General features: G+C 39.2%; 1 protein-coding gene across 3 annotated transcripts in view; it reads left to right on the top strand.

Annotated features, from left to right (window-relative positions):
• Positions 1–27,837, top strand: part of CNTN3 (contactin 3) — a 99,681-nt gene that overhangs the window by 29,574 nt on the left and 42,270 nt on the right. For all 3 annotated transcript variants that reach the window (XM_072044302.1, XM_072044301.1, XM_013107509.5), the window contains exon 3: positions 20,771–20,866. In XM_072044302.1, the coding sequence (XP_071900403.1) occupies positions 20,771–20,866 (96 nt within the window). The remainder of the gene's footprint in view (positions 1–20,770; positions 20,867–27,837) is intronic.

Here is a 27,837-nt window from a genome sequence, read left to right on the forward strand (position 1 = left end):
CTTAATGTGGTTTTATTGCTGTCACTGACCATGCTGCTTGTAGCAACAGTCAGCACTTATGGAGACATGAGGCTGAGCCAGATGTAATTTGCTGAACAGCCTAAATTGAACAGTTCCAGCTGCCTACCTCATCTCACTCAGCTCAGCACAAGGTCTCAATCCTGATGTGCAGTTCTTTTGCTATCTGGAGACTGCACATGTTTAATTCTAACATTATCTTTTTGCTTAAATTGCTTCAATATTATGAATAGACCTTTTGGAGCAGTGTACTTCTAAAATCTACCTGAGAATCCTGTAGTTGAGTCTTTTTCAAGACAAATTTTAGTGGGAGCACTCTGTAAACATGAAACAAGGCGTTAAACAGTTTTGAGAATAATAATTTTAAACTAGTATCAAGACAGATTAGGAGGTATTCTGACTTTCTATAGAAACATTTTTCTCATGTTCAGTTTATGACCAAGAAGACAGTTCTAAGACTTGCCTGAAAATTAATGTTATGAAATAACATCATAGTTACAGAAATGGAGATGTGGCTGGTCTATAAAAGTTTTGATGTTCTTTGTCCGTACAGATAACATACTTCAAACTAGTTCCCTTATTTCAGTGTTCTGTATTGAGTTGCTTTTGGTTTATCCTGTGTGAATCTTCAGTTCATCAAAGTGAGGATGTGAGAGTATCTAATAGAGGGGGGGGAAAAAAGGCCTTTGGGTTTTAATTTATTGATGTATATTTATATCTGTATAACTAATGATCTTGCTGCCTTTGCCTATTTACCTTAGGGAGAAAGAAGATGATTATTCAGCATTAAGTATACATGTCGAGTTTGAAACAAGTAAGGGGAACATCCGCCTAGCCAGGAAAGCAACTCCCTGCCCATTACAGGGGGGTTGAAACTAGATAATCTTTAAGGTCCCTTCCAACCTAAGCCATTCTATGAGTCTATGAAATTGAAAAGAAAAAAAACAAAACAAAACAGTTTATTATCAATGCTTAAATGACTCTGAAGAACAAGCTGAAAGATCAATAAAATAGAAAACCAACAACTGAAAAAAAAAAAAAGAGCAGTACAGAATGGTTTAGATTGAAGGGACCTCTGGAGTTCATTTGGTCCATCCAGCTGGAGTCTGAACCAAGCGATGGTCTGGGGTCAGGTTGTGCATTGATTCCAGGAGCGTTATGACTTTTCCTGACCTTCATAGATTTTCCCACCCCTCCCAAGTGACCCAGAAGATTTCATTTAATCTTTTAATAAACTGGATTTCACTTAATCTTTTAGTAAACTGGATAGCAGGTTTTTTTATTTCCCATGTGAGGGAAGGATAAATGACTGAGATGCATTGCTATAGAAGTGACTAGCGAATATGTAAGATAAACAGATAAGGTAAACTCCTATCCCATGAGAGTGCAAACTGCTTCTCTGCAGGTTGGCGTGACTGCTGTCTTTTCTTATCATTCCTGTTAATTTTGGCTTCAAATTCCTACTGCGATTTATTGTACTGCTGCACCAAAGAGTCAGCTCCAAGGGGAGAGCCATCTCCATCAGCCTCAGCCGGCACAAGCTGTGCTGCTCACTTGCTCACCCAGCCTTTCCCAGCAATCTTGGTAGGAGAGCAGGCATTAGTTTCTCCTGCTCTCTCGTCATTTCTTGCTGTTTTATACTGCTGAAGCTGACTGCTCTGTTCTCTTGGAAAACGTATCTATTTAAAGTTTCTCCTGAGAATTAAGAGGAAAAGCAAGTTTTGAAGTATATTTCAGGTGTAAAGAAGGCTATGAAACAGGAAAAAAAAGTTCAAAGGAATGAAACAAGGGGAATTGTGTGTGTAAACGTATATAATTTTTGTTCTTCAGAAGATGAAAGGACACACTTCAATCAGCGTGTCCAGAACAAGACCTGTAGAATTCACCTGCACTAACTTTCTCTCCTAAGCTTTAATTAGCCATCACCACAAATAGTATCCTAACTCTATTTTGATTGTACTTCATCTAAACAGAGCAAAAAATTGCCATTAACCACCCCCTTTTAGCCATCGCAAGCCTTGGCTGAATTTGACTGTAACCGTGGAGCTGGAAGGTTCTCCTCCCATTCAGTCCCTTTAGGCACCATTCTCTTGTGCACGTGAATGTGCTTAAAAACCATAAATGCAGGGTTTTCAACAAAGAACTACTTGTGTTGCACTAGTAAAGATATGAAGTGCTAAGATGACTAGACCGTGTCAGGCAGGCTGCACTTTCCACTGAGCGTTAGGAAAAAGAAAACTCTTGGCAGTGGTGATGTGCTATATGTGAGTTTACAGCTCCACTGGAAAACTTCTAGAGGTATCTAAATAGAAAATCAGAGTGCAGGTTTACCGGTATCCTCTAATTTGTTGTTTAGGACAAATACAGCTGATTAATGTTCTGTCTGTCCAGTCCTAAAAATGCACAGTTTGAGCACTGATCATATTTTCCAGATGCATTGAGAACGACCTTCCCAAGCATCTTAAAATGGTGATCTGCTGAAAAAAAACCTCAAGTATCTGGTGTAACACATACAAACCATTTGGACATCAAGCCTGACTCCTGTTCTGGCCCTTTAGAGCGTAATCTGCCAATAGGGAGGCTTTCCTTCTGGTTACTGATTTAATAGCCTGTTTGCACTTAAAACTAGATGATGTTATAATTGATTTAATGGCAGTTTAGGTGTGTTCGCTATTTTCACTTTCACTGTTTGTTTCATTTTTTGTCAGTGTAATTCTTAGAGAAGAACTCCATTTAAACCCTCAGGCTCAGCTATGTCATGCATCAGATCCACTGCTTTCCTTTTTATTAATGTTAAGTTTAGAGGACTTATGAAATTGGGAGACATGATTCGTGCTTTTTAATATTTCCAAGAAGTATGAAAACCTTCCATATTCTTACTGATGTATTGCTGCTGTTAAAAAGGCAGGAAAGCAGAAATATTTTTGTCAGAGGAGTACCAAGATGCAGAAGAATGCTTTACGAGCTGTTGCAGCAAACCTGGTGATTGCTTGCTGGAGCGCCTGCAGAGGGTCTCAGTCATAAAGACTGAGGACCCACATCCTCGGTCCCATTTTTGTCTAATTTTATTGGTTTTCAGCAAAGTATTGGGTACTGAAAATGAGGAACAAATTGTTTGAATTAAGTGTTGATTCTTGAATATGAATGGTGGTATCTAGCTGTGTGTGACAGCAGTAGGTAGGAAAGTCATGAACAAAAGGTTTGAGATGGAAACACTTTCAGGCTCTTTGTATTCTAAATAAATAAAGCCACTGATAGGAGAACGTTGGCTTTGGAGTCCCTTTTTCTCCTCTCTGAAAACATCAGCTTCTTTCTTCTTCCCCAACACCCAGCAGCAGCTATAGAAGTAATCCTACTTTGCTTGCCAGGCTCTTGCTGGTGAGGAGATAGAAGCTGAGAGACCTTGTCTGTTTTCCTGTCTTTTGCTGGTTTATGAAATAAAGAGAGTTTTTGCTCATGACCTGAAGAGCCATCCTGTTGTTCTACCTTCTGATAGGGAACTAGACAAAAGCATCCTAGGCTGGCTGCTCAGCATCTTTATTGATTAAACGACCTCCTGAAGTTGCTATCATTGGCTAGAATGTTTGAAGAATAAATGATGACCGAGATTCATGAGTAATCTCATCCTGTGAGATGATGCCTGGGGTTTTGGGTAATACCTTTAATCTTCTGTTTCTTACCTGCAAAACAGATCTAGTGGTGCTCCTTGCTTTATGAAGTCTGGAGATGTGTAGGTGAGTCATGCTGAGGAAATACCAAACCAGGGGAGGGAGGAACCCCTTCCTCTGCAAATAAAAAGATAAAAGACATTAGGGAGGGAACACCAGGGAAGCGGACTTTGGTAGAAGTTCACTGTGCTGAACGTAAGCTGTATCAGCCACTTGGGAAGCTGAGGACACCAGCAGGGAGGTAGTAGAGACGTTGAAACAGTTGTGAATAACAGCTGAAAAATAGGGGAGGCACACTGAGGTGGAAATCTAAAGCTGAATGATGGCAGATGTTCAGGAATACACAAGAACTGAGAATAAATATTTATTTGAAAAAAACTTCCAGAAGAAACTGCTATAAATTTGTTTTTTCTTAATGATCATGAATGATGTAGACTTTTAATTTTAGGTAATCTTGCTTTGCTGCTACCGTTTGGACAAATGCGTGATTTTTGCCATAACGAACCTTTGATTTCTTGTTTAATAACAAATGGGATAATATAAGCCTTTAACTCATCTTATACAGGCTGTAAATAGCAGTGAAGGTATATCAGGGATCAGAACACGATTTTCTCACTTGGCTTTCAGCGAAAAAATATGACAAGGTTGTAAAGAGAACTTAACCTCAATTTTATTGCTATACATGTTTGAAAATACAAGCAAATGAAGGCTCACCTATATTATTGTATGATTAGCATAATCAGAACTATTGATGCTAAAAATGAATCAAATCTCCTTAACTATAAAGAGAATATTAAGATACGGCTGTTGAATATAGTAGTTTTTTTCCTTCCTGGATGGAACAAACAGTTATGACATTCCTGTCAAGTTTTTAGAAGTCTTGTAAGAAAGTCAAAAACATTTCAAGCACATGCCATTTGGCAGGAAAACAGACCTTTTTCTAGATCGGTGCTGCTTGCTGTCTTGGAAGAGAAGGCAGAACATCATTTTAATGTGACACCTCAGTGCATGTTTTTGTGCTCAATTATCCTTTACCCTTTCACAGAGCTTTCAAGGGTCAAGTGTTCAGGGCCGGTGGAGAAACTTCTGAGCGTAGAAACCATTTTGTTTGAACCAGTCACTAGAAATAGCTTCTAATATTTTAATCCAACAGCAAACAGAAAACCCTAGTGAAGAAAGGGAGGCATGGAGTAATTTCGTGCAATAATAACATAAGGAACTCTTTTAATACAGAACATTACGATGATACTGAAAATAAGAGGCAAATAGTGACGGTAGTAGTCGTAGTAACAGGCAGAGGATTTGATGCCTGTTGATGTGAATTACCCTGACATAAATCTTGCAGTGGCACCTTAGAGGAGCTTCCAATCTGCTGCTTGGCCATTTTCAGAAGCCGTTACGTAGCAAGAGGAGCTATAGAGCAAATAAGAATCAGTCTTTTAAAGCTCTGCCATATGTTTAAGAAAAGTTTTTCAGCTGGTTCATGCCAGATTACTTTCTGATCTTTATGTTGCCAGGGATGATCTATCAGTAGAGAGACCATGAATTGGACCTTTTAAGGCTTCATCACGTTTCTCATTTTTAAGGTTCACTGTGTAAGGAGATCATTTGGCACGTTATTTAATGAGTCAAGGCAGCTATGGGTATATGTAATGAGAGGAAATACGTTTTCACCACATTTTACTGAATGTGATAAAACATTTGTCCTGCATCAACATTAGACGTGCTAGTGCTCTGACTATATGCCAGCTTTAAAATGGGACAGACTCATTCCTTGTCATGATGTTTTGTGCTAAAAATGCTTGGGAGGGGGGATGGTGTGATAGCTCTTTCTGCCTTTAAAATTTATAAGAATAGCCTTTGACTGCAGCTATGGGAAAACAAGATCTAAATTTAGTTAATAACCTATGCAAAATGTTATTGTGGGCCATAGACTGCAGTTTAAAGATAGAAATCTACATGTCTGAATCAACTTTTTCTATATTTGATATATAAAACAAAGATTCATCCTGCAGTCCAGTTCTGCATCTGTAGCATTGATGCAGAATGGACTTATTTCAACTTTGAGTCTGCAAGTGAATGACAATGACAGTAGTAAGCAACATGTTGAAAAGTACTACTTTTTAGTTCTAATTCATTTTTTGTTGTTTTGAAGAGTTTTTGAATCTTGATAGGAATTACATTGTTATTCTGTAAATAGTGTTTGAAGAGAAAATGAAATCTACATAAAAGCATGGAGTAAATGAGGGAGAGAAAGCAGTCGTTACAGATCATAACCTTATCAGTTGAGGTGACAGTTTCAATTCCATTTGAGTTCTCTCCATTTGTCATCTTTTTATGTTGGATTAAGTAACAGTTTTTTGTCACTTTATTCCCATAGCAACCTTATCTTTTTTTTTGATGTAAATCTGCTTGTCTCCTATTATCTTTCAAAGCTTGCGCATGAATAGCTTGTGAAGGAGAGGAGTATGGTGAGGAGAGAGATTTTCTGGCACAGAAAATAAGGGAAAGAGTGTTATATATAAATAATTTTTAAAAAATAAAGCTGTTTGCCATCTTCAATATGTTTTTCCCTCGTGATTTTAACACTCACTGGTTTTGGAGGTTGTCTGGGGAAAAAATCTTTTAAAAAATTTTTGAAGGTCAACATGTACCCCCAGCCAAAACCAGAGACTCAAGGATCTCTTACAGTGTGCCTTACATCTATGAAAAGTGCTATTTTCAATGAAGGTAATTCCGAACTTGCCATGATTTGGGTCCTTTGGAATGCCTGAAGAGCAAGCTGTGTCCATGGAGATGTTTGGTGCTATAGGGGGTCCATGGTTTGCGTTCAACACTCCTGCCTCCAAGCCTTTTTGGCCAGTTAGCTAACAGGAGAGCATGGCTGCTGACAACATAGTTATTGTCTTCGTTTTCTGTGCTGGGTGTGTTGCACAGACCTGTTCTGGTACTGTTGATGCCTTGGATATTGACAGCTGTTTTATTGGGAACCTATATTTTGTCCAGCCTTGACAATCTCCAAGGTTAATAGAAAATGTAATGCAGCTAAAAACTTGGCCATATAATAATGTTTCTTCTAGTTCTTTCACTTTTTTTTTTTTAAGAAGAGACTAAACTTATACTGCAAAAATTATGTAGCTAACATGGAGCTGAACAGTTTTATTAAAATGATTAACAATGAAGTTTAGCTTCTGTATATTAGATGTAAAATGCTATTAAAAGGGCAGTACCCTTAACGTTCATTTAGCACAAGGCACAACTGGGGAATGAGGAGAATGCAAAATTAAATGTACAAAAAATCCCTGAAGCTGCTTATGAAACTTTTTTTTTTTGGCATGAAATAAATATCAGAACTGAAATGTGGTGGCTAAGCAGGTGCCACTGCTAGTCATCAGGGCTTCTTGGGTAGGAAGCAAATTCCCTGGGCTGCTTTGCAAAGCTGGGGTACAGTGCATTGCTTTGATTTCAACTGCCACTTTATAGCATAGGAACCTGCAAACTGTGAAGTTTGGATCTAGATTGGAGTTTCACCATCATTTGTAGTAAAGATAATATTTCTCAGAATGCAAAGCAAATGAGGAAACAGTTCCTTGACCAGGACAGAGAAGCTGTTGGTGCACAGCTGAAGACCACGACAGGTGAAATCAGCCCCAAACACGGACACGTGTCCAGTAGTTGCAGGCACGGCGCCTGGCTTAACAAAGCAATTCAGAACTTTAATTGCATCTCTTTATCTGTCAGCCTTGGTTCTGCTGATGTCATTTAAAGCTGCGTTTCTGTGAACACGAAGACTTGTGATCTTTTTTCATTGAATTTCACAGCCGTTCTTGCAAGTGAATGGAGATTACCATTTCTGTGAAGTTCTTGTTTTATGTTGAAAACTGAATTTTGTCTGGAGATGGCTCTTTAGTTTGACTGAAATTTTAGCTTGGGTTCAGGGGAAAGGATGAGGCAAAAGTGCGCTTGCTTTATGTATAGCATTAGCTGTATTTTGGGCATGTCCTGCGGCTCTGTGCTATATTTGAAGAGCTGATGGCCTTATTTTTGTGAGGGGTGGTGGGACGGCTGATGTTCTTGGCCAGTTTCTGCCCACACCATAGTGGCAGTACTGTGGTGCCACTGCATGAAAGCCGGGAGGTGGTGGAGTTACTTGGCGTTGCCATGTGCTGTACCATCTTGAGTGATGAGATGGTGGAGGTGAGGAAGGCCCCACCCTGCTGTACGTTGTCTAAATTGAAAAGAAAATGTCAAAAAAGTTCTGAATAGAAGTTTTACAAGAGACTAGTGACTTGGGCATTATTTGCCCCCAGGGAAAGTAAAAAATGTTCCCATTTTAATTTTGGCAGATAATTTTTTTCTCCAATTGATAATGGTGACTTTCCCTAGATTTTTTGTACTTTGGGACTATTTTTAAGTCTGCATTATGGCTTCTTTGGAAAACAGCTTACATGCACTGAAAATCAAAGAATCATCACTAGGGAAAACATTTCATCCCTTGTTTTGTTTGTCAGAATTATCCTAATGGAGTCTTGTAAGCTCATGTAGCACACTACAGATAATATTAAGATAATGTGTAAAAACATCTAAATTGCATTAATACCATATTAAGGGCACGGTATAAAGCCCATTGAAGTTGATAGGAATGTTCAGGAGGAATTTAATGCTTCAATCTTTCAACTAAGTTGTAAAACCACAGAAAATCAAGCACTAAAAATGTTTCAGTCTATAAACACATCTCTGTTACCTCTGTCATACTTGATTCACCCTTTTTTTGACTAACCAAACAGTTGGATTGGAGTTTCCTCAAACTGAAATTAATACTCCAAAAAAAAATATTTAAGTGTCCTGCACACGTTTTACAGCAACAAGATCTCACATAGAGGAAAAAAAGTGTTGCTAAAACTCTGTGTAATGAGTGCAGCTGTCTTACTTATATGCACAATCTACCAAATTCCACCAACACTAAATGAATATATAAATATACATTACATTTTAACCTCAAGCAACCTGTGGTTGAAACACATGAAATGTCAGGATTAAGAGGGATTGAGAATACCTTGTAAATGTCTTTGCTCGGGATCTCCTGACTTGAAGCACAGTTGTTGAGGGCTCTGATTTGCTGCCAACCTACCCAGTTTGCCTCCCGAGGTTTATTGTCAGTACAGCTACTGGCTAAGTAAAGGAGATGTTTTAATACCGAAGTGATGGAACTTGCAGAACTATCCCTATTACACTGCATTGCTTGTGTCTTTATCTCCTATCGATAATATATTTACATAATTTACACAGAGTGAGTTGTGGGGAGTGTGACTTTATAGCCAGGGAAATTCTCCATACTTATGAGAAGAGAAGCATTACCTGTTTTTTATTTTCTTCTTATTACCTCTCTCAGCCCTGTGCAGTGAGAGATCTTCATTCTTTTTTATGAAACTGTATTTTTTCAGCCCTCAGCTTTTTATTAAATTGTAGTTAACAATATACTTCTGAGGATTACACCACCCTACACAGAGCAATTTGGCTTACACCGGAGATCAATCTGCACGTCGAGCATCTGTCACTTAAGACTCGGCTCAGATACCAGCAAAAAGATTTGAGGCCCCACTGTGTTTTGGGGGGTTTCTCCGTATGTATATGTTTCAATCTATTAAATTTGATTCCATAGCACTGGGATTGTATTTATTTTCATAAACAGAATCACAGAAGAACAGAGAAGTATTTGTGGGCAGCTTTTTCTCTGCTTCCCCAGCTTCTGTTGTCGAATAGTCTGGTACTGAATGTATTAATCTATGCAGTTGCTTGCTCAGGTGTAATCCCTTGTTCAGCCACATTTATTCATCCACTGAAGGATGTGCACATCGGTACATCATGGCATATTAAAGGTTTACTGCAGCCTGCCACAGCTGTCATCTTTTTGACCCCTCAGTAAACTAAGAGTCTTCCACATAATTTTGCTTTCATTCAAGTGTAATGCCATTACTACAGAGGCAGATGGAATGCAATTCTCTAAAGGTTCATCTCATTCCCTTCTCTTCCGAGGAGGTTAACGTGCTCAAATGATCCCTGCATTTTCTTTTTTTCACTTGTTGTTGCTGTGAGAAGAGCAAAGAAGAACGATCTGTTTGCACTAGGTTTTAGGGGATGAAGTAAAGTTGAAAGATGAACTCACCAGTTGGGCAGAAGGCCTCTTTACCACTTGAATTTCAAATGCCTTCGCTTGTTTCCTTAGCACGTTTATTTTTTATAGCTTTTTACTAAAAGATTGTACAGATACTTTTTTTTCTGATACCACTTGCCATGGTAATAAGCAAGTCAAAATTGCCTTATACCAAAAACAGCTAAACAATATTTAAATGTTAGTGTTGTATGGAAGTAACATCAGTTAAATCAGTGATTTGTCATCTTCGTATTAGTTTTTGAGTTATGTTAGTACTTTGCAGGCCTTGGGAGCACCTCCTTTGTACCAGAGCTTGGAACAACCTGGTACGCTTAGTATTTGAAGCCACGTAGCTTCCTGATGCTTCCCTGCATTCATCCACAGCTACTCCAGACGAGGGTGTTGTACAGCAGCGTGCTGGATTCCTGCTGCATTGGGATTGCAGAGCTGTTGGAGAAAAAACATTTGTAGATGATGGGTTGAAACTGGGTCTGTGGACATCTACTCTAAGCTCCACCATGTCAGATGGCAACCTTGCGTGTTGCATCCTTGTAACATCACATCTAATGATCTGTATTTTCCTAGTGTTTTTATATTAATTACTTCTACTTTGTTCTAATATTTTGTCCAGTAGTGAAGTTAAACAGTCAAATGTGTCAGTAATTTCTTGAGTTTCTTATCTTAGAAACTGGTTCTACAGTGCTGCTGCTTCTCATCTGTTCTCTTCTCTGAACTCTTATTCATGATTTGCCAGGAGGCTTCCTTTCTCACTCCCTGAGTACCAGAGATGTGTATGATGCAGTGCTTCAGATTATTAATATTTGATGTTAACGGTGGAGCTTTTCACTTCCTTATCAGTTGTTCACACTGCTTGGCTTTTCTTCTCTTTGAAAATGGGAGCAAAGTATTCAGCTGTTTTTGAAGATCTCATTTCTTAAATATTTCTAAATTTCCTGTCTGTATTTAATGTTATTTCCAGAAGATTTTTTGAATGCTTAGCTGCTTTGGTTAGCAATCTGCCACCTTCCTCCTTAGTTCTGGTATTTCAGAACTTCACCTCTTAATAGCATGTGCTATTAGTTTATTTACCCTTTCAACCTTCTGTATAATACCTTTGTTCACTTCTAGTTAAAAGAAACTGTAACCTCTCTTTAAGTCAGTTATGTCTTAGCCATCCTGTTTTTTTTTTGTTTTACTTCTAGTTTTTCCGCTGGGGATTCACTGGAATTACTATCTTGTTTCTTTTTAGAAACCTTTATTCCTCACAGTAAATCTTTCATTATTGATAAATTTATCTGCAGATTCCAGTTCTGAGCTCTGTGTCTGAACTGTGGGACCCAAACGCTGTTCTGAACTCCCATTCCAGGGGTAAAATCCATTTCTTTTCACATCCCAGTGTCAGTGAGAAGGAGCTGTAGCTCTAGAAGCTGGAGAGGCACTGCTGTGCATTGCAAGTGGGTTTGATTGAAATCACGACACTTGAGCACAGCATGGTACTTGCCTGCCTTAGACCCTGAATTGCATTTGTCACTATATAAGGTGTCAAAGTCAATGAAGTTAGAGTGAACTCTTCTCACAAAACATTGCTTTGTGTAATGAATTTAATTTATTCTAAGTCATGCTCGCAAGGTTCTCCTGTTCTTCCTCTGGACAGTGGAGTATCAAATACCAGTTCATTTTGAGCAAGACCAAATGTCATTTTATTGTCTGTTTACCTCTTTAATTACTTAATAATCATTGTTCATGCTCTCGTGAGTCAAAACATGGGATTTGTTACCCACATGGGGATTAAACTGCTTGATTTTAAATATATCTCAACCATTTCTCTGACCCAGATATAATAAATACTGACAGAGGTTTTGTAACCTGACTAATGCCCTGGTGCACACACCAAAAAGTCCATTCGGGTTTTGTGGGGGATATGAGATGCAGAAGTAGATGTGTGACAAAGCAAATGAAATTTTGGCTTTAATAGCAGTCAGCAGATCTTGTCTTCGGTTCCATGCAGGCTGGCTAGCAGGTATTTGTGTAGAAGGTAGGAACCAAGCAGCTCTGTGTTAGGATAAAAGGCAGTGCTTACAGCACTTAGATTTGAGAGAATAACCTGTGCTATAGGATATTGCTGTCCTTTGAAGAGGAAGGAGCAGCGGGAACTGTTAGAAGATCTGTTTGATCTCCTGGATATTGTGATACAACTTAACTCAATATTAAGCCATTATCAAGCAGGTAGATAACTCACTACTGCTGCTGATCTGTGCAGAGTTTTAATTATCACTCCTCCAGTTTATCTGGCACCAACCTTAGGCCTTTGGATGTGGTCCTACAACCAAAATGACATCGGACACCCTTGTGCAGCCACTCGCAAGGCAGGCAGGCAGCATGCAGCCATCAGCTATTGCAAAGCCCGTGCTGCCTTGCCAGGTGCCGTTTGGTTGCTCCCGTGGTATGTGCTCACTCTGGTCTAAATGATTTCTTTTATTGAGTGCTGTGACTCTGTTGATGGGAGGGTACAAGTGTAAGAAAGTTGCTTACAGCGAAAACATATTTCAGCTGAGCTAAGTAGCGCTGTTGCAGCACCTGTAAATAAGTCTCGCTGTGTGTGTTAAAGCAACTGCAAGGCTGTCTGCTCATCGGGCTCTCCTAAATGGCCCACCAGGAACGTGGAGTCACTGCCCAGCACGAGCTGCCATGTATTCAGTCCCCACTGCAGCATGCCTTAGGTGCAAAATAGTTTGACATCTTCCAGTGAACATTCAGGCTCTCGAAAACTAATTAAATGCGCTCAGCAGCACTTGAGGAAGGGAGAGGTTTCTAGATAAGATAAGAAATTGGCTGCTCTAATAGCTGGAGACTGTTACAAATAATTAACTCGCTGTTCTGAGTGGCTCCAAAATGAGACCAGATCACCTTGAGATGGTTTGGGCTGTTCAGGTAGGGTTGACTCCTGGTCTTTGTTTTTGCTGCCTATAAGCAGCACCTCCATCACGTTCTGCTCCCTGGAGCCTCTCAGAGGAGCTGAGGGTTCAGGTACCTGCAGCGTGTCCCTCCTACCGTACCGTAGGTATAGAAGGGAAAATCCCTTCCCATGTCTTCCCCTCCCCTGAGTTGGGGTCTCAGCTAAAGTTATAATCAGTTATGTCTTAGAAAGAGTCCGAGTGCCTGGCTGGGCTGTTTGGTTTCACTCAGACTGGAATGGTGACATGGGTTTAGTCTCCCTCTCATGATGATTACAGCTGGGTTTGGACAGCCTGACAGGTGTTCACCTTCACATTTGGTGGAAACTGAGGCTGCCAAAGAAACATTAACTTCAGGTTGCTTTTTCTGTTGGGCAGCACTCTTTGCCCTTGAGGAAGCCTGCTGGGCAGGACTGAAATGTCATCGTCCTTGTCAGCTTTCCAGGCAGACCACACGGATTTGGAAGGTGCACAGACCCATGTTTCTCTCAAGGAGAATAGAATCCAGGTCTGGTGACAGCTGAGTAACCATCCATGAGCTTCTTGGGATCCTCAACAAATGGCTCAAGTTAAAAATACAGAACAGCAGCTGGAGCTAGAGGTGAAATACAAGAGCTTCAGGAAAAGAAAATGGTATAGGTGATGTTGCAGTGTTGCCAGGGCAAGTCATGGGTTAAGGTTTGCTTTTTTTTTTTTATTTATTTGGCAAAAGACTAAATAGAGAGTTGTAGTTCATCTTCAGGTGCATGCTCCCTTGCAAGTGCCTGCTAGCTGAGAAGCGGGTGCTGGAGAGACAGGAACAAACAGATGAAGCTACTTCAGCATTTTAATCACAGCAAGAAACGTGTGTCTCGGGGTTGGACAGCTGTTGAGATTTTTACCTTTGGAGAATCTGATCCTCAAAGACGCTGTCTACAGACTCCTAAGGCCGGAGGTTTGCTCTGTGAATCTGGAGCAGTCCCATAAGGACACCACGCTTCCTCCAGGGGACGTGCTTTTAATTAGCTGTGTGGGAGGTAAGTGCTCTTAGCAGCTTTCCGTGTGCATCCTCGGTATTCCTGCAGCTCTGTATCAGCTCATGCGTTTCATAGTGTTTTGCTTAAGCCAGGTACTAGCCGTGTTTTGAGATGAGAACTATAAATATTTTGAAGGTCTGTGAATATTAGGTTTTTACGCAGACAAGTTGGTGCGTTTTTAGGTGTGAAACAACAGCTGTAGTATGACATCTGTTGATAGGACACTTACTCATCTGCCGTATCTGTTATTTGTCATCATTACATCTGTTATAGTCCACATGGCTCTAATCAGAGCCTAGTGGCTTTCTGCCAGGGGCTCTGCACCAAGCGAGGTGGGGAAAGGACAGATTTTGGTTACCCATGTCCTGGTAATAGGGGTGACAACCCAGCTCTGCTCAGTACTGGTTACTGGAGAATGTCCATTTCTCTGAGGAGGGCTGTAATCGTTAGAAAGATAAAGGAGTGAAGCCAGTGCCAAAATAATAATAAACTCATGTTGTATCAACATGTTCTCAGTACTTAAAAAGAAAAAAATAAAGTGTCACAAGATGTCTTTTATTTATATTTTGAGGAAAGTCAAAATACGGCTGCTTACATACACAAACAAACCTTCAGGTAATTAAACCTAGATCTGGCAGTGCATTTAGCCATCTGTTTAGCTATTACAATGTGAGTAGCGCACGGCTGTAATTCTTCATCAACAATGTGAATAGCCTGATAGTTCAACACTAAACCTAAACCCGCTGCGTGGCCATGAGCAGTTAATGATAGAGGTGCTTTAGAGACTGTCAGGATATTCATAGAGCTTCTTCTAGGAAGGCTTTGGGGGGACAATATTGTTTCATGTGAGAACTCGGCTGTGAGATAATTTGCTTGAGCAAACATTGTTCCCTCCTGAGGTATTTCTTAAATTGCTTGAGTTGCTTTGTTCAGTAAATTTGAGTAAAGGGATAATTCCCAGATAATTTGAATTTTGAGAAGGTATATTTTTGGAAATACTGGAGAATCCTTTTTCCTTCAAAACATGCATTTTCCTTGCAGTGTTGCTTTTTCCCATTCTTTTCAGTGTATTTTTGCCAATGCAAAATGCCTTTAAAAACGGGGGGAGGGAGGAAATCTGCTCATCAGATAGCATAGAAGTTGAGTCAACATGTATTGATGTTTCCCTACTGCTCCTTTTCTCTGCTATCTCTGATCTCTTCCTTCTGTTCCATGCAGCCCACAAACCCATCTCATCTCCCTTCCTTCCCTTTTTTCTCCCTTATTTCTGCAGTCTCTTCCGCCTTTTTGTACCCTGGAATTTCATATCCACTCTGATGTATCTGTGCCTATGTTTTTAGGTTTTCATGTGTGTTTATGTAACAGAGACTTTGCTTTATGATTCTCACCTAATTGGTGTAACCGTGTTTATTTCCTGTTGCATGTTTTCTGCTGTACCCCAAGTGGCTAAGTGGAGCTGAGGAGTGCGAGTGTTCTGTAAATAAGTTTGCTTCTGAGAGTTGCTGCTGTTAGAGCCTGCTCAGCGTGCATGACTTGCTGTCAGACGCTGGTTGCAATCAACAGACACAACCTGCAGGTCCTCGTCCCTGTCCCACTGGCTCTGTGGATAAGTTTGCTGCATTTTATTAGCATTATTTTTGCTGATATGAGATACTGAGCTCCCATATTCAAATGAGCGATGCTCAGGTGCTGTCTGCTCCTGTGCCGTGGAAGTATGCCAGTCATGGGGGAGCTGCTCCTCCCATACTAAAATGGGGCTTCAAGAATATTTTCGTGTATATGTAATTTATAGTTACCTTCCTACAGATAATTGTTCTATAAAATAAAAGTTCAGCAATGTGTCATGGCATCAAGAGATTTTGTAGAGGTTGCTGTGAAATTACATGATTTCCCTGTAATACCAGCATGACAAAAATGAAACCATGGAGATAGTTCTCCAGTAGGCAGCAAATTTCTTCTCCAGTGACAAGGCACACAGTTCCTGTGTGCTTTCAGCAGTGTTCAGTTTTGTGCTGTTAATGTTTTTCTTTTTTTTTTTTTCCACCTCCCAACAGTAATTGATGATTATAGAGATAATTTTTGTTCCCTTTCTCTCCTCCCCACATTATTCTTACAGGCCTGATCCAGTGAAGTCAGCAGAAGGACTGGCTTTCCCCCTGTGCAGCTCTACATGTATTGCACTTGTTCCTGTGCAGTAGCTCTGCAGGCAGTGTGTTCTGGCTAACCGAGCACGTATCCCAGCTCCTTTCTCCTTTCCTAAGCAGACAGAAGTATTTTTAAGGAGCTTAAAATTATGTCAAGTATACATTGAGTTGCTAGTATCTGTCTTGAGGTATAAAATGATCCTGGAAATACCTTGATAGAGCCAAGTTTGGGATATAGAGTAGCGGGGAATGTCTGTGTGCGTAAGCAATGTAGGTGGTGGGAAAGCACTTTCAAAAAAGAAACAGATTTATCTTATTTTCTCCAGAAGTTGTCACTACCAGCATAGCTATTACAATGTGCTTAGGCTGTTACTCTCGAGAGCTGAGAGATTGGTGTTTCATTTCTTTTTAAATAATGTGACTTGTACCAAGGCGACCTGGTTGTAAATTAGTACTTAATTATGTGCTGACATCGAACAAAGTTCATCCTTTAGAATTATATATTGAAGGAAACAGTTAAGATTTGGATCTCTGGCTCGTTTGAGGTACTTGAACATCATACCAGTAGAAAATTATATATAAAATCTATTTAACAAGTTCTGCTGCATTGAACAATGAGTCTAATAAAGTAATGGAATACATATTTCTTCTGTCTGTCAGGGGACGCTTTTGTTTGTAGAGCACGAACCATTTTTCTGCAGTTATCAAAACATAGTAGAATTGCTAATAAACGTGTGTTGACAATAAATATCAATTGATCTAAATGTGATTAGATGTTTGGTTGCTTCTGGGCGACATGGAGTTGGAAACCTGGTGGAAATCCTGTTCATCTCCAGGACATCACTTTTTTTTCTTCCTAACCTGTTGACAGCAGGTGGACACATTTTACCTTCTACAACATGCTTCAGGTTCTGTATGCTCTGCCATACCTAATTCTAAATACCCCTTTATTATAATTATGACAGGTATCAGTGAACTTCTTATTCCAGAGTAGTAGCAGTATAAATGGTACACGTGATACTTTTGCTCCATATTTCTGAAATCTTTCTTAGCATCGTGCTTGAGGCTTGAAACCTGACTGGAGAGAAGCCGATGGGATAGCAAGGTTCTATATCCTTGCTGTTTGTATGAGCAAGAACACATTTGATTATGCTGCCTGAAATGAACAAAAGTCTTTCCAATAAACCTGAACTACACTTTTTTTTGTTGTTGTTCCATTTTATCACAGTGGTATGTGTATTTCAGTTGATGCAACTTCATGTACTTAAAGCAATGAGGCAAATGCAGATATTAGGGGAAGAGAGGACAATGCTGTTTGAGGAATCCAAAATGATTCAGTTGCAAACTGTAAACTTTATTGCCTTTTTATACTTTGACATTTAGAATAAAAACATCTACTTTTCAAGTTACAGTGTTCTAGATTAGTTTTAAGTTGAATGTTATTTCTTGTAAAAACTGACTCTATAACATTTTTACCAAACTATTTTCAGTGTTAAGATTAGAGATTTTACCTGACCAAGTTACGTAATAAAGCTGCTTGTTTCCTACTGGAATTATAGCATTTCAGATGAAAGGAAATAAAAGTGGGCCATAACAAACACAAGGAACAATTAAAAAAGATGTAGGCAAGCGAAGCTAATTAAAACACTTAATTTCAGTGTCCAGCTTGAGAAAGTAGATAAAACCTTTGTACAAATACAGTGACGAATAAGAACATCCATCTATCAATAGATAAAATGCAGACATACACTGAGTGACACAGGACAGTGGGCTATTGCCATCCCGTGTTGTGCTGGGGTGCAATAGAAAGTTACGGGAAGAGAGAGGAGAACCAAGGCCAGATGGGAGACGAAGCAAAGCAAACACCCCTTCTCCCCGCTTTTTGGTCAGTAAGTATTAGACGATCAGTGCCTCCTGCAGTGCTTCTCCAGCCTGGAGCTCCTTGGCCAGAGGTGACACAAGGCACGGCCATCGCTGCTTCCAAAGGAGGAGGCAGGGGCCTACTCTGGGCCTTTCCTCGTCTTGCATAGCACTGCACAGAAACATGCTGAAAACTGCATTGTTTTGTGACTCACCACGTCCCGAAGACTTCCCAAAGCCATCCTCTGTCCTGTTCTTACCTTCATTCCTTGTTTCCAGCTGTGTTTGACCTATTAAGACATTTGTGGGATGAGCCCATCATTTCAGAGAAACGATTCAATTTGTAAAAGAAAATCATTTCCATTATTTTCCCACATTTTACAGTATTTTGTTTACCCCATCAGTTTTATGGGAACTTAATATTCCTTGCCATTGATTTCATTCAATTGCATTTGGTTTTGTAAGAAGATACAGCACTATTCCCTCATGTTACTGCTTTGGGGCTACTGGCTTTATTTAAACATATCTCCTGCTGTTCCACAGAGAAAGTCTGGCTTTGACCTTTATAATACTTTGAATTATGCTACAGAGACCCCTGAAAATCCGACCAGAATCTTGTATATTAGCAAGAAACACTTTCCAAGGTCAGAGGCTTGGACTTTGTTGCATAATACTAATAGATGATATTGGTGCTATTTTCCATGGTAATTTATAATTATTTTTGAAGTGCCAGCAGCCAGTGCTGGTGATCACAAAGGTATCTAAATGAATTAAGTGATGATATTTCTGCAGCTGTCTGATTAGTCTGGTACTTCAAGCGCTCTGCAAGGTACGACTGAGAACTTCCTGCTAATTAACGAAAAATCACTCTTTCATTGTAATGGGGCTCATATTCTTTGTTTTCTGATGGATTCTGCTTGCCTCATGTTTCCCAAAAAAAATATTCCCCCATGACAGCAGTCTTCACCTGCAATCAGTGATGAATACCTGTTGCAGCCCAAAACTGCAGTAGATCAGACTGGGTCGCAGCAGGGTGCTGGCGGGGTCACACTGTGCGCGTCGGAGCACGCGTTCCCCACGTCGCTCCCTTCCCACTTGCACCAGCCTAGTCCCATGGTGTGTTGGACACAGAGACAGCTGTGTTTCTAAAGAGCTGCATTTGCAATAAATAGAACGTACACGCTCAGAAAGCAGTGATGAACTAGTTCATATTAATTACAGAAGCAATACATAAGATTTACGACTTGTAGCGGTTGTGTGTAAGGGGGTAAAATCCAGTCTGTTCATTTTATGCATTAATTACATATACTTCTGAGTTTTAAAATCCAAATTGCATAGCTGTTTTTGTCCAAATAAGGAGTAGCATGTCTTTCCTGCTCTGGGGTATGCCAGCAAACAAAGGTCTATAATCCGAGAAGGGAAAAGTCACAAGGTTGCAAGTGAAGGTGTCATTGGAAATCTTTGCCTGTTCTGGTTGGTGCTCCACGACCCAGCATGGGCTTTTGTAGCCATCCTTTCGCTGCCCAGCAGGGATATAGGTAGTGGGGGTGCTTTTTGTTCCCCACTTCATGACACGGTGGAATCGTTCAGGAGGGCTATGGTGTTTATATTGTGATGGAGGGAAGAGAAGGATGCTTACCAGGCATGAAACAAATTGTGGCGCAGACTATTTTGATCTGTTAGAAAAATCAGTTCAGTTGTGGTTGTTTACAAACTCCAAAACACGTCCAGCTGAAGGATGCAAACTTATTATGTGAGAGAAGACATTGGTCCTTGAAATGCATTTGCAGAGAAATTCAGCTGGAAAGCTGAAAGCAGCCCTTTTAAGAAACCCTCCTATGTTCAGTAACAAAGAATAGCAGAACAATATCTTATTGTGGCAATAAATGTATTATTTTTTTTAATGAAGCATTGAAATTCTAATCACTGTGTGCTGGCTGTAGCAGCTGTTGCTTTTCAATATTAAAAAATATTACGTTTTGTGAAATAGCTATTGCTGGTCAATTCAGTGCTGTTATGCTTTGTTATAAAGCCTTATAAAGACTTATTTTAAGGACACCTCGAGGTTTTTGAGTATCTGTACGTATTAATATCATTTATAAAGTTATAGACAAAACTGTTTTAGATTACTAGCTGACTTAGTGGTGTTTGAAGTGTGTTCTGTTTGGCTTTATTATGAGATTATTCGGGGAAAAGTCTCTCTTAGGGTAGAACCTCACTGTCAGTGCGTATTGATGGTTATATCCAGCTTAATTCAGGGTTACAACGAGGCCGTACTTTCTCAGATCTTGAGTCGTAAGTTTAGAGTGAAAGTTAATTTAAAGTTATAACAAATCCCACTGCTCTACAATTTTGCATTTATGCATAGCCAGCAGCAATTGTTTCCCCTCTTATACAGCTTAAAATGATCCCAGGAGACCCAAAACCAGGCCGGGCGCCAGGTCAGGATGCTGAGGAGCAAGGCGCTCACCTTAGCCATGCTGCACGGGATGAGCCTGATAATGCTGCCCGTGGGGAGGTGGTTGAGTTTTTTTTCTGTTTAAAGACATGCATCCTTCTTCCCTATAGCTGCATTATTAGCATTAACATTGGTTAAGGAGCTCAGTAGGATTGTGATGCTATTTTCATCAGAGCCTTCATTTCAGAAGAAACAGTGGCTTAAAGACCCGTTTTTATGACTCCTTTTTAGTTAGCATAATTAGGGTGGCGTAAGCCTAGCGTAAGAACAAAGTTACCCATAGGATCTGTTCATTATGTTCTTCTAAATTATTTCACTTCAGTCCCAATTCTGTCATCCTCACTTGTGCAGAACAGCCATTTCTTCTGCTGTGCGCTGCTGAAATCGCTGAACCTCTTGGCATCCGGAGAGTCGATACCAAGAGCTAGAGAACACGAAACCCTGTGCACTTTGCCTTTCTGTCTCCTAACATCCAGCTCATCTTTTTTTCAAAAACAGATCCTGAGAGCTCCCGGACGAAGATGAGGAGCGCGGTGTCGGTGCGAGAGGGGCAGGGAGTTGTGCTGCTCTGTGGCACGCCGCCTCGTGCGGGAGGTAAGGGGCACCCGTGGCTTTCTGCTTCCACCGGGGCCGGTTGTCGGGATGGGGAAATGTCTGTGTGTCACTGCAGAAGCCTGGCAGGGAGGTCCATCAGGGAAAGCGAGAGCGAAACCTGCTTTCCTGAAGTAAATGCAAAGAGAAAGAAAACAAACCCAAAGCTAGTGGAGAAGAAATGGGAAGGCAGCACCCAGGAGAATTTACTTTTATCTTGAACTGCCTTTCTGTCCCTGGCAATTACTGTGCATTTAACATGTCCGATCTTTATGATATTTCCAGTAATTAACTGAGTCTTTTCTTGAGTTAAATTCTACCCAATTTCACAATTGCCAAGCCTCAGTGAATCTAGTTTTCTCTATGGCCAGACAGTTGCAAAGATTCTGTTCTTGTCTGTTGTTATTCTAGTCTATGCATGTTTTCTTGAAACTAAGGCATTTTGTAGCGTAATGCACTGATGCTGATATAATTAAAACGTTGCCGTCTCGAGGGGAAGAGAAAGCCAGTTATATGGATTCTTTGGGAACCAGAAGTTGCAAGGACGTTTTATCATTTATCTGTCTTCAGTTTTCAACTAATTATTATTGAGCCTCCTGTAATATTTGGAAATAACTATTCTTGTTTGTTTTTTGTTGCTGTTTGGTTTGGTTTTTATTGATAAAGAGTCTCATTATTGAAGTTCTGTGACATTAAACATTAGACTTGATTGCAAAGACCTGGTAATATAAGCTAAACACTGTGAATACAATAATACAGGTATTGTGGCCTCTTAAATTTGGCAGAGCAGACACAGCCATAAAGTGGCAATTTTACAACTGTCTGAGCTTGCAGAATTTTTCTCTCTCCAAACCGATATGTACTCTTAAATCATCTTTATAGCCTTACAACAGCTTTGTCTTTTAGCTGCTGAGAAAATGGGTCATTCTCATCTCTATCTGTAAGAATTAGAATGATTAAATTTTGCTTCTATGTGCAGTCCAGAGCCTGAATCACCCCAACCATTCCCACACTCGCGTGCCATGCATTTGTGCATAGAGGTGGCCGCATAACTAACTACAGCTCTGCACTATGAACATTTGAGGTGTTAAAAGAGGAGGCAATGTAAAACATGCTCACGTTGCTCAGAGCTGAGGTTTAAATCAACAGGTGGGAGAGGTGAGGATTTCCTTCACAGTCAGCAGATGGGATTTGATTGACACCCCCACACTAACGGTGTTATTCATGTGCAAAAAAGAGCTCTGTGAATTATCAAGTAGAATTGAGAATCATCAGATTTGTGTGTGAATTGGAGCATTAACCAGTGAAGTTTGTTATTTTTAAGAATGAGTTTGTTATTTTTAAGAATGAGTTAATAATCTGCCTGGGATAGTTTAGAGAGAGTTGACCTGAGCTATTTGGGGTTCTGATGGTTGTTCAGCCCTTTCCACATCTGTAGGCCAATCATTACTATTATTATTTGATTCTGTATTTGTTGCACTGAGCTATCAAGTAAGTGTACAAATTCTATGCAATACTAATTCTGAAAACCTTCTCAAATACCTTGTTTTCTCTCTCCCTTTAGCCTCCAAAATATTGTTCTTGTATGTTTTGCTGCTTTGCACAATTTCTAAGCTCTTGTTAGCTTGCTGGGGATTTGCACTTAGGTTTAAGAAGCTTTTGAGAAGAGATTTGATTAAATTGTGATTATTCCTCTATATACAATATTCCAGTTAAAATATAAACCAATGTTCATCACAGAAGAAAAAGCAGTTTGTAGTATGGAAAAATGAAATTGTTTCCCTTCTGCAGTTTGGCATACTTTTTGGCTTATCTTAGCTACAAATACTGATGTAAGTAATAAGAATATCCATTTCAATGGGGAGCAGATTACTCATGCAATTGGCAATACTTTTGTCCATGAGGGTATGGACATCTACCATTTCAACCAACAGTGAAATTCCATTTAACTTGCTGTTAGTGAAAAGGGTGTTCGATGCTTCCAGCTGAGTGCACCAATCCATTTTTTCGTTCTGTGCTTAAATGTAAGCTGCATTACAAACCACTCAAATATTTTCTTAAGAGTTAATGCATTTTCCCTTTTTATCATTCCTTGTTTTAGCAGTCTTGTTTGAGATTTACTGAATGGGAGATGGAATGAATGACTGACTTTGTGAAGATGTTCCCTATCTTTATGGTGTTTTTTTGTTTTTGTGTTATAGCTCTAACTGAATGGAGATGTCTGTGTGACTCAATGATTGCTATTGGTTTGGGATTTCTAAGTAAAACTGAAGTAAAAAGTTTTAATAATTTAAGTGCATTTTTTTCTTATCTTTGTGTTAAGTTGTATTCTAATTGAACAGCGATTTTTGGATAATTAAGGTGCTCATTGGTCATTGTTCTGCAGATACATGACAATATTTCTGTATATAATTTTAATTCTGTCAGAGGTAACCTGTTAAAAGACATTTTTTTTCACAAGTTATGACCCACACATATTTGAAAGGTAATATGACATCTACAATTGATTTATGTAGATCTACTGCTGTCTTTCTCAATTGTTATAATCATTAAACTGTATACAGCTGTTTTGACTTTCTAACGTGCGACTGGCATGGCTTTGATGGTTTTCAAGGAGTGCTGATGTAGCAAACATCTCAACATATCTAATATTAAATTTTGTATAATAACGTGCAGCAGGTTTAAAAAAAAAATCATGAAATGCTAATTTTTTCCATTCTGCCAAGAACTGAAAAGGCTAGACATATGGAGATCTAAAAATGATTTTTCTCTACTATTGATTTTGTTCCAAAATCAGTATCTAAGGACTGACAAAGCCCCGAGTAAAGCAAATCTGGAAGTTCCTTTAGGGTATTACCTACTAATGCTACTCCGTGCGTGTCTTGATTATTATGTAGTTTTGTCTTCAGGCATTATGATTTCTATTATCTTAATATTATGTTTTCTATTAGTTTAATACAGTCCATTTTACTAATTTAACAGTGAATTTGGATTTCAGAAGATGTTAATAATTTGAGGTTTTCTCTATTATTTGGAGAAAGCAGTGTTTCATAGTGTTCTCAATGTTGTCTGGGTTGATTTCAGAGCTGCTTTATACACGGAGAAAATTATGATAAAGGTAGAGGTAAAGATTTTTCTGATGGTTATTCACACTTTTCAAGGCATTCAGACTTGCCTGAAGAGCGAGGAGTAAGTTCTGTGTTGGTGGATACAATATGAGATGTGAACATAACCCACAAGAACTTAAGTAAATGGCAAGAATGTTGTGGAGCCAACAAGCTGTTGCCTACAGCTCTGGGAGGAAATTCCACTTGCTTTGTATTCATGATTAGCTGTGTGTGACGTGTATTCCTATTTCCTCCAATATGGCAAATATATTTCTACATAAATGCAGAAGAAAAAATGTTCTCCATCTTAATATCATGCTCCAACAAATGAAGACTTAATTGATAAATGAGGCCATATTTGAATGATAGTGATCAATCTAGCTCACAGCTTATTATTTTAAAGCTGTGACATGCTGGTTTGAAACAATATTAGATTACTGAAAAATAGATCCCAATTTATTGCTCACTGCTTGGTATGACAAATCATTCAGTGAATAATGTCATGTCTGTTGCAAATTAGTATTTAGACTTGCAAATTTTGCTCATGTCTCTGTACTGCCATTTGGAGACCTGCAAGTTCCAGCAAGACCATGCTTCATGAATAACATAGCATGGAAAGTATCTCAAACGCCAGAAATATTTTGAGGCTTTGGCTATTTATTTCTTTTCCACAACTCTTGAATCACAATGTGTGATTTTTTCAAGGAGCTGTGTATTGAATTAATTTTGCGGGCTTTGTAAACATTTCATACCTTTAAAACAAAGCAACACCAAGCTGAGAGAACTCCAGAATAGTTTTTCTCCTGCCCATCTGTGTGTTTTCAGTAGGTGCAAAGCAGCCTGTCTTTGCACATCTACTTTTGCTTTTGTTGCAGATTGTGGATGACACTCATCTGGGCATGAACAATAAATCATCCTTGCAGTAGGCACATTATCAGGTTTTTGCTCAAAAATGCATTCTAAGGAGAATAGCAAGTTGAATATTGTAAAAGCAGTGGCCTTAAAAATTGTTCCACAGCGTTCTCAAGCCGTTCTCAATCTGCCAAGGAGATATGGTGTTTTTATTAAAAATATATATGTTTTGCAATAGCCCTTCTGGTGTCGTCATCAGCAGCAACACAAATTCCAGCTGACAGTTTGAAATCAAATGATACCTGAGAGACACTTATATTTGTCCATACAAGAGACAATAATACATGTTCACAGCTGGAGTTTACAATGATTTCTCTCTGTCAAAGCCTTATTCTCATCACCAGTAACAAACCAATGCTACAGAGAGACGCTTTCTCTGTGTTCTGCACTTTATCTAATCCAGTCTTGCTAATGCACCTTTTCTGTTGATATGCCTGTGTTCCAGGCTGAAGTAAAATTGACTAAAATTAGTATATCCTTATTTATGTATTTGTGCAACATGTGCAGCTACTGTATGCTATGTGCTTTTAAGCTAGTGTGAAAGTCTATAACCAGTCTAAGAAACCTGTAGCAGCAGATGCATGTTTCCAGTCTGGGAAAGGGCAAACTAGACAAGCCAAGTACCACTCCAGATTCTTTACAGAACTCTTTATTAACTCCATGTTAAAATGCATATGCACAAATGGGTTTATGCCTTTTCTCTTCCAAAATTGTTTTTATCCCTAGGTTGTTTCTTTGGATTTTTCTATCACTTTTATCTTCTCTACTAAAATATTTTATTTTTTCCTTTAGAAATAGGATAATTGATAAGAATGTGGCAGGAGGGAGAGGCTGCAATCCCAGCACACACTCAGAGCTGATCACTGCATTGTTAACAAGCGTACAGAAAGCAATTATTTTTCACAAGGGTTTCCCAAGTAACTTCTCCTAAATGAGTTTTTCCAAAGAAATTTGAACTCATACATGTAGAAGTTTGCCACTAATTACTACTACCACTATAGCATTAGAATATTTCTTTGAAAATTTACACTTGTGTATTTTCCTTAGTTTATGTCACTAGTATTTAACATTCAGAATAAATCAGATGTGTTATATTTGAACAACAAGCTAAACTGTCATCTTTTTATCCTCAATTATTATACGCAAGAAGCAATTTAAAATACTTTCAACTGTTGAGAAGGCACAACAGAGCTGTTAGAAAATGCTCTGAGCGATCGCATATAAAGTTCTAGGGATGTGATTAAAAGAATAATTTGTCATTTGAAATGGATATGGCTAATGGGTATATGCTTAAATATTGCTTCCTAATGCAGTTTCCTACTTTTGTGCATACGTCCGGAGTATGAACAATTTGATCAGAGCCAGTACATTTTGAATGACATTGCTAGTCTGAAACAATTAGTTTAGAAATGTGATAAAGAGAAACTAATCCATCATCCCTCACAGCTACAGGGCAAAAGAAATTGGGATTTTATTCAGCACTGGAACCCAAATGCAGAAAAGCACTTTGTTAGACTTTTCCATTAGTGTCTGGATTTCCTTCAGAGCACCAAGCAACATTTAACCTGCCAGTTAAGGAGCACTTCTGTATTACAAGGTCACGTTCGGTTTGAAACTTAGCACTAGCTAATGGTCAAATCACACGTGTGACGGGAGAGGGCAAGGACGAGGGCACGAAAAAGGCAGTAGGCAAGGCCGTATTGCTGAGCTGCTTTTCCAGTGGTTACACTGTTTGGAACTGTACTTAACGTGTTTTTCTTTTGTATTAATAAGGAAAGAATGCTGCCAGTCTTGAATATCTGTGTTTCCCAAGGATGAGCTTAGAAACATCTACATTTCAGTTACAGTTGTGTGCTTTGCATTTGGTGTTGCTTTGAAAGTCTTTAGGAAAAACTGTACAAAATGTTGAGTACAGAGAACGACAGACCTTTCTTTATGGACCGTTTTACGGTGCTGGAGCTTAGTCACTGGTGGCAGCCATGCTGAGATAACCACCTGGATTGTCTGATCACCACTACATCAGTCTATAGCTGTGGCATAGTAGATACAGTTCCCGATGTAACTACATTCAAAGAACTGCATCTTTTTTTTCCTCTTTTTTTTTTTTTTATTTTAACATCATGCTAGCTCATTTCAGAATCAAAAAAGCAGACTGTTACCATATTCCATTTAAAAATGAAAATTAGGTGCTAGCTGAAATTGCAAGGATCCCACTTCAAGCTGAAACATTTCAATATTTTTATTAAATGTGTAGATTGAAATTGCAAGACATTACATAGGTTTCTGGCACTGCTCTCATTGTTGTGGGTTATTCCATACACAGAAGTTGCATGCCTAATTACCTGCACAGCATGCTGAAAATTGATCTTTTATATTTTATCTACAAAATAATTCACCTTTTATGCCAGAAAGATTAATGGTATACATTAGTTTCAAATCAGAGTATTTCCCATTATACTCTGGAATAAAATGAGTTTCTGAGGATACGTTCTTCACTTTTTGTAGTTGGACTCAGATTCCCATCAAACAATTTACATTTTATATAAACAAAAAATACCTTTAAGCAAAAGAAGAGAGTTATTCTAAAAGTTTTTGGGGTAATTTCAGCAGCTCTTGTACTCCCAACTTTTTTCATCTAGTATGGTGACAGAACTCCTTTAACCAGATACTCATTGACTCAGGCAATGCCAGAGGTAGTCTCTATGTGTTGGATGTATTGCAGAAATACAGTTTTCTTCATTCTAGTGAGCAAAATACTTAGGTAAATTATATCTACTTTAAGAAATGAGAGGTAGTTGTGAGAAGTTTGAAGCTAGCATATACAAGATAAAGCGCATGATGGCGCCGGGGCCTCCAGAAGTACAGCGGCCTAACCTCGCAGTAGTGCAGTCCCCTCAGGATTAAGCTGCAGCAAGGTAGTTTTCTTCCAGAAAAGAGCATCTTTAGGGGGTTCAG

The sequence above is a fragment of the Anas platyrhynchos genome, chromosome 13, assembly GCF_047663525.1.
Source record: "Anas platyrhynchos isolate ZD024472 breed Pekin duck chromosome 13, IASCAAS_PekinDuck_T2T, whole genome shotgun sequence".
NCBI lineage: Eukaryota > Metazoa > Chordata > Aves > Anseriformes > Anatidae > Anas > Anas platyrhynchos.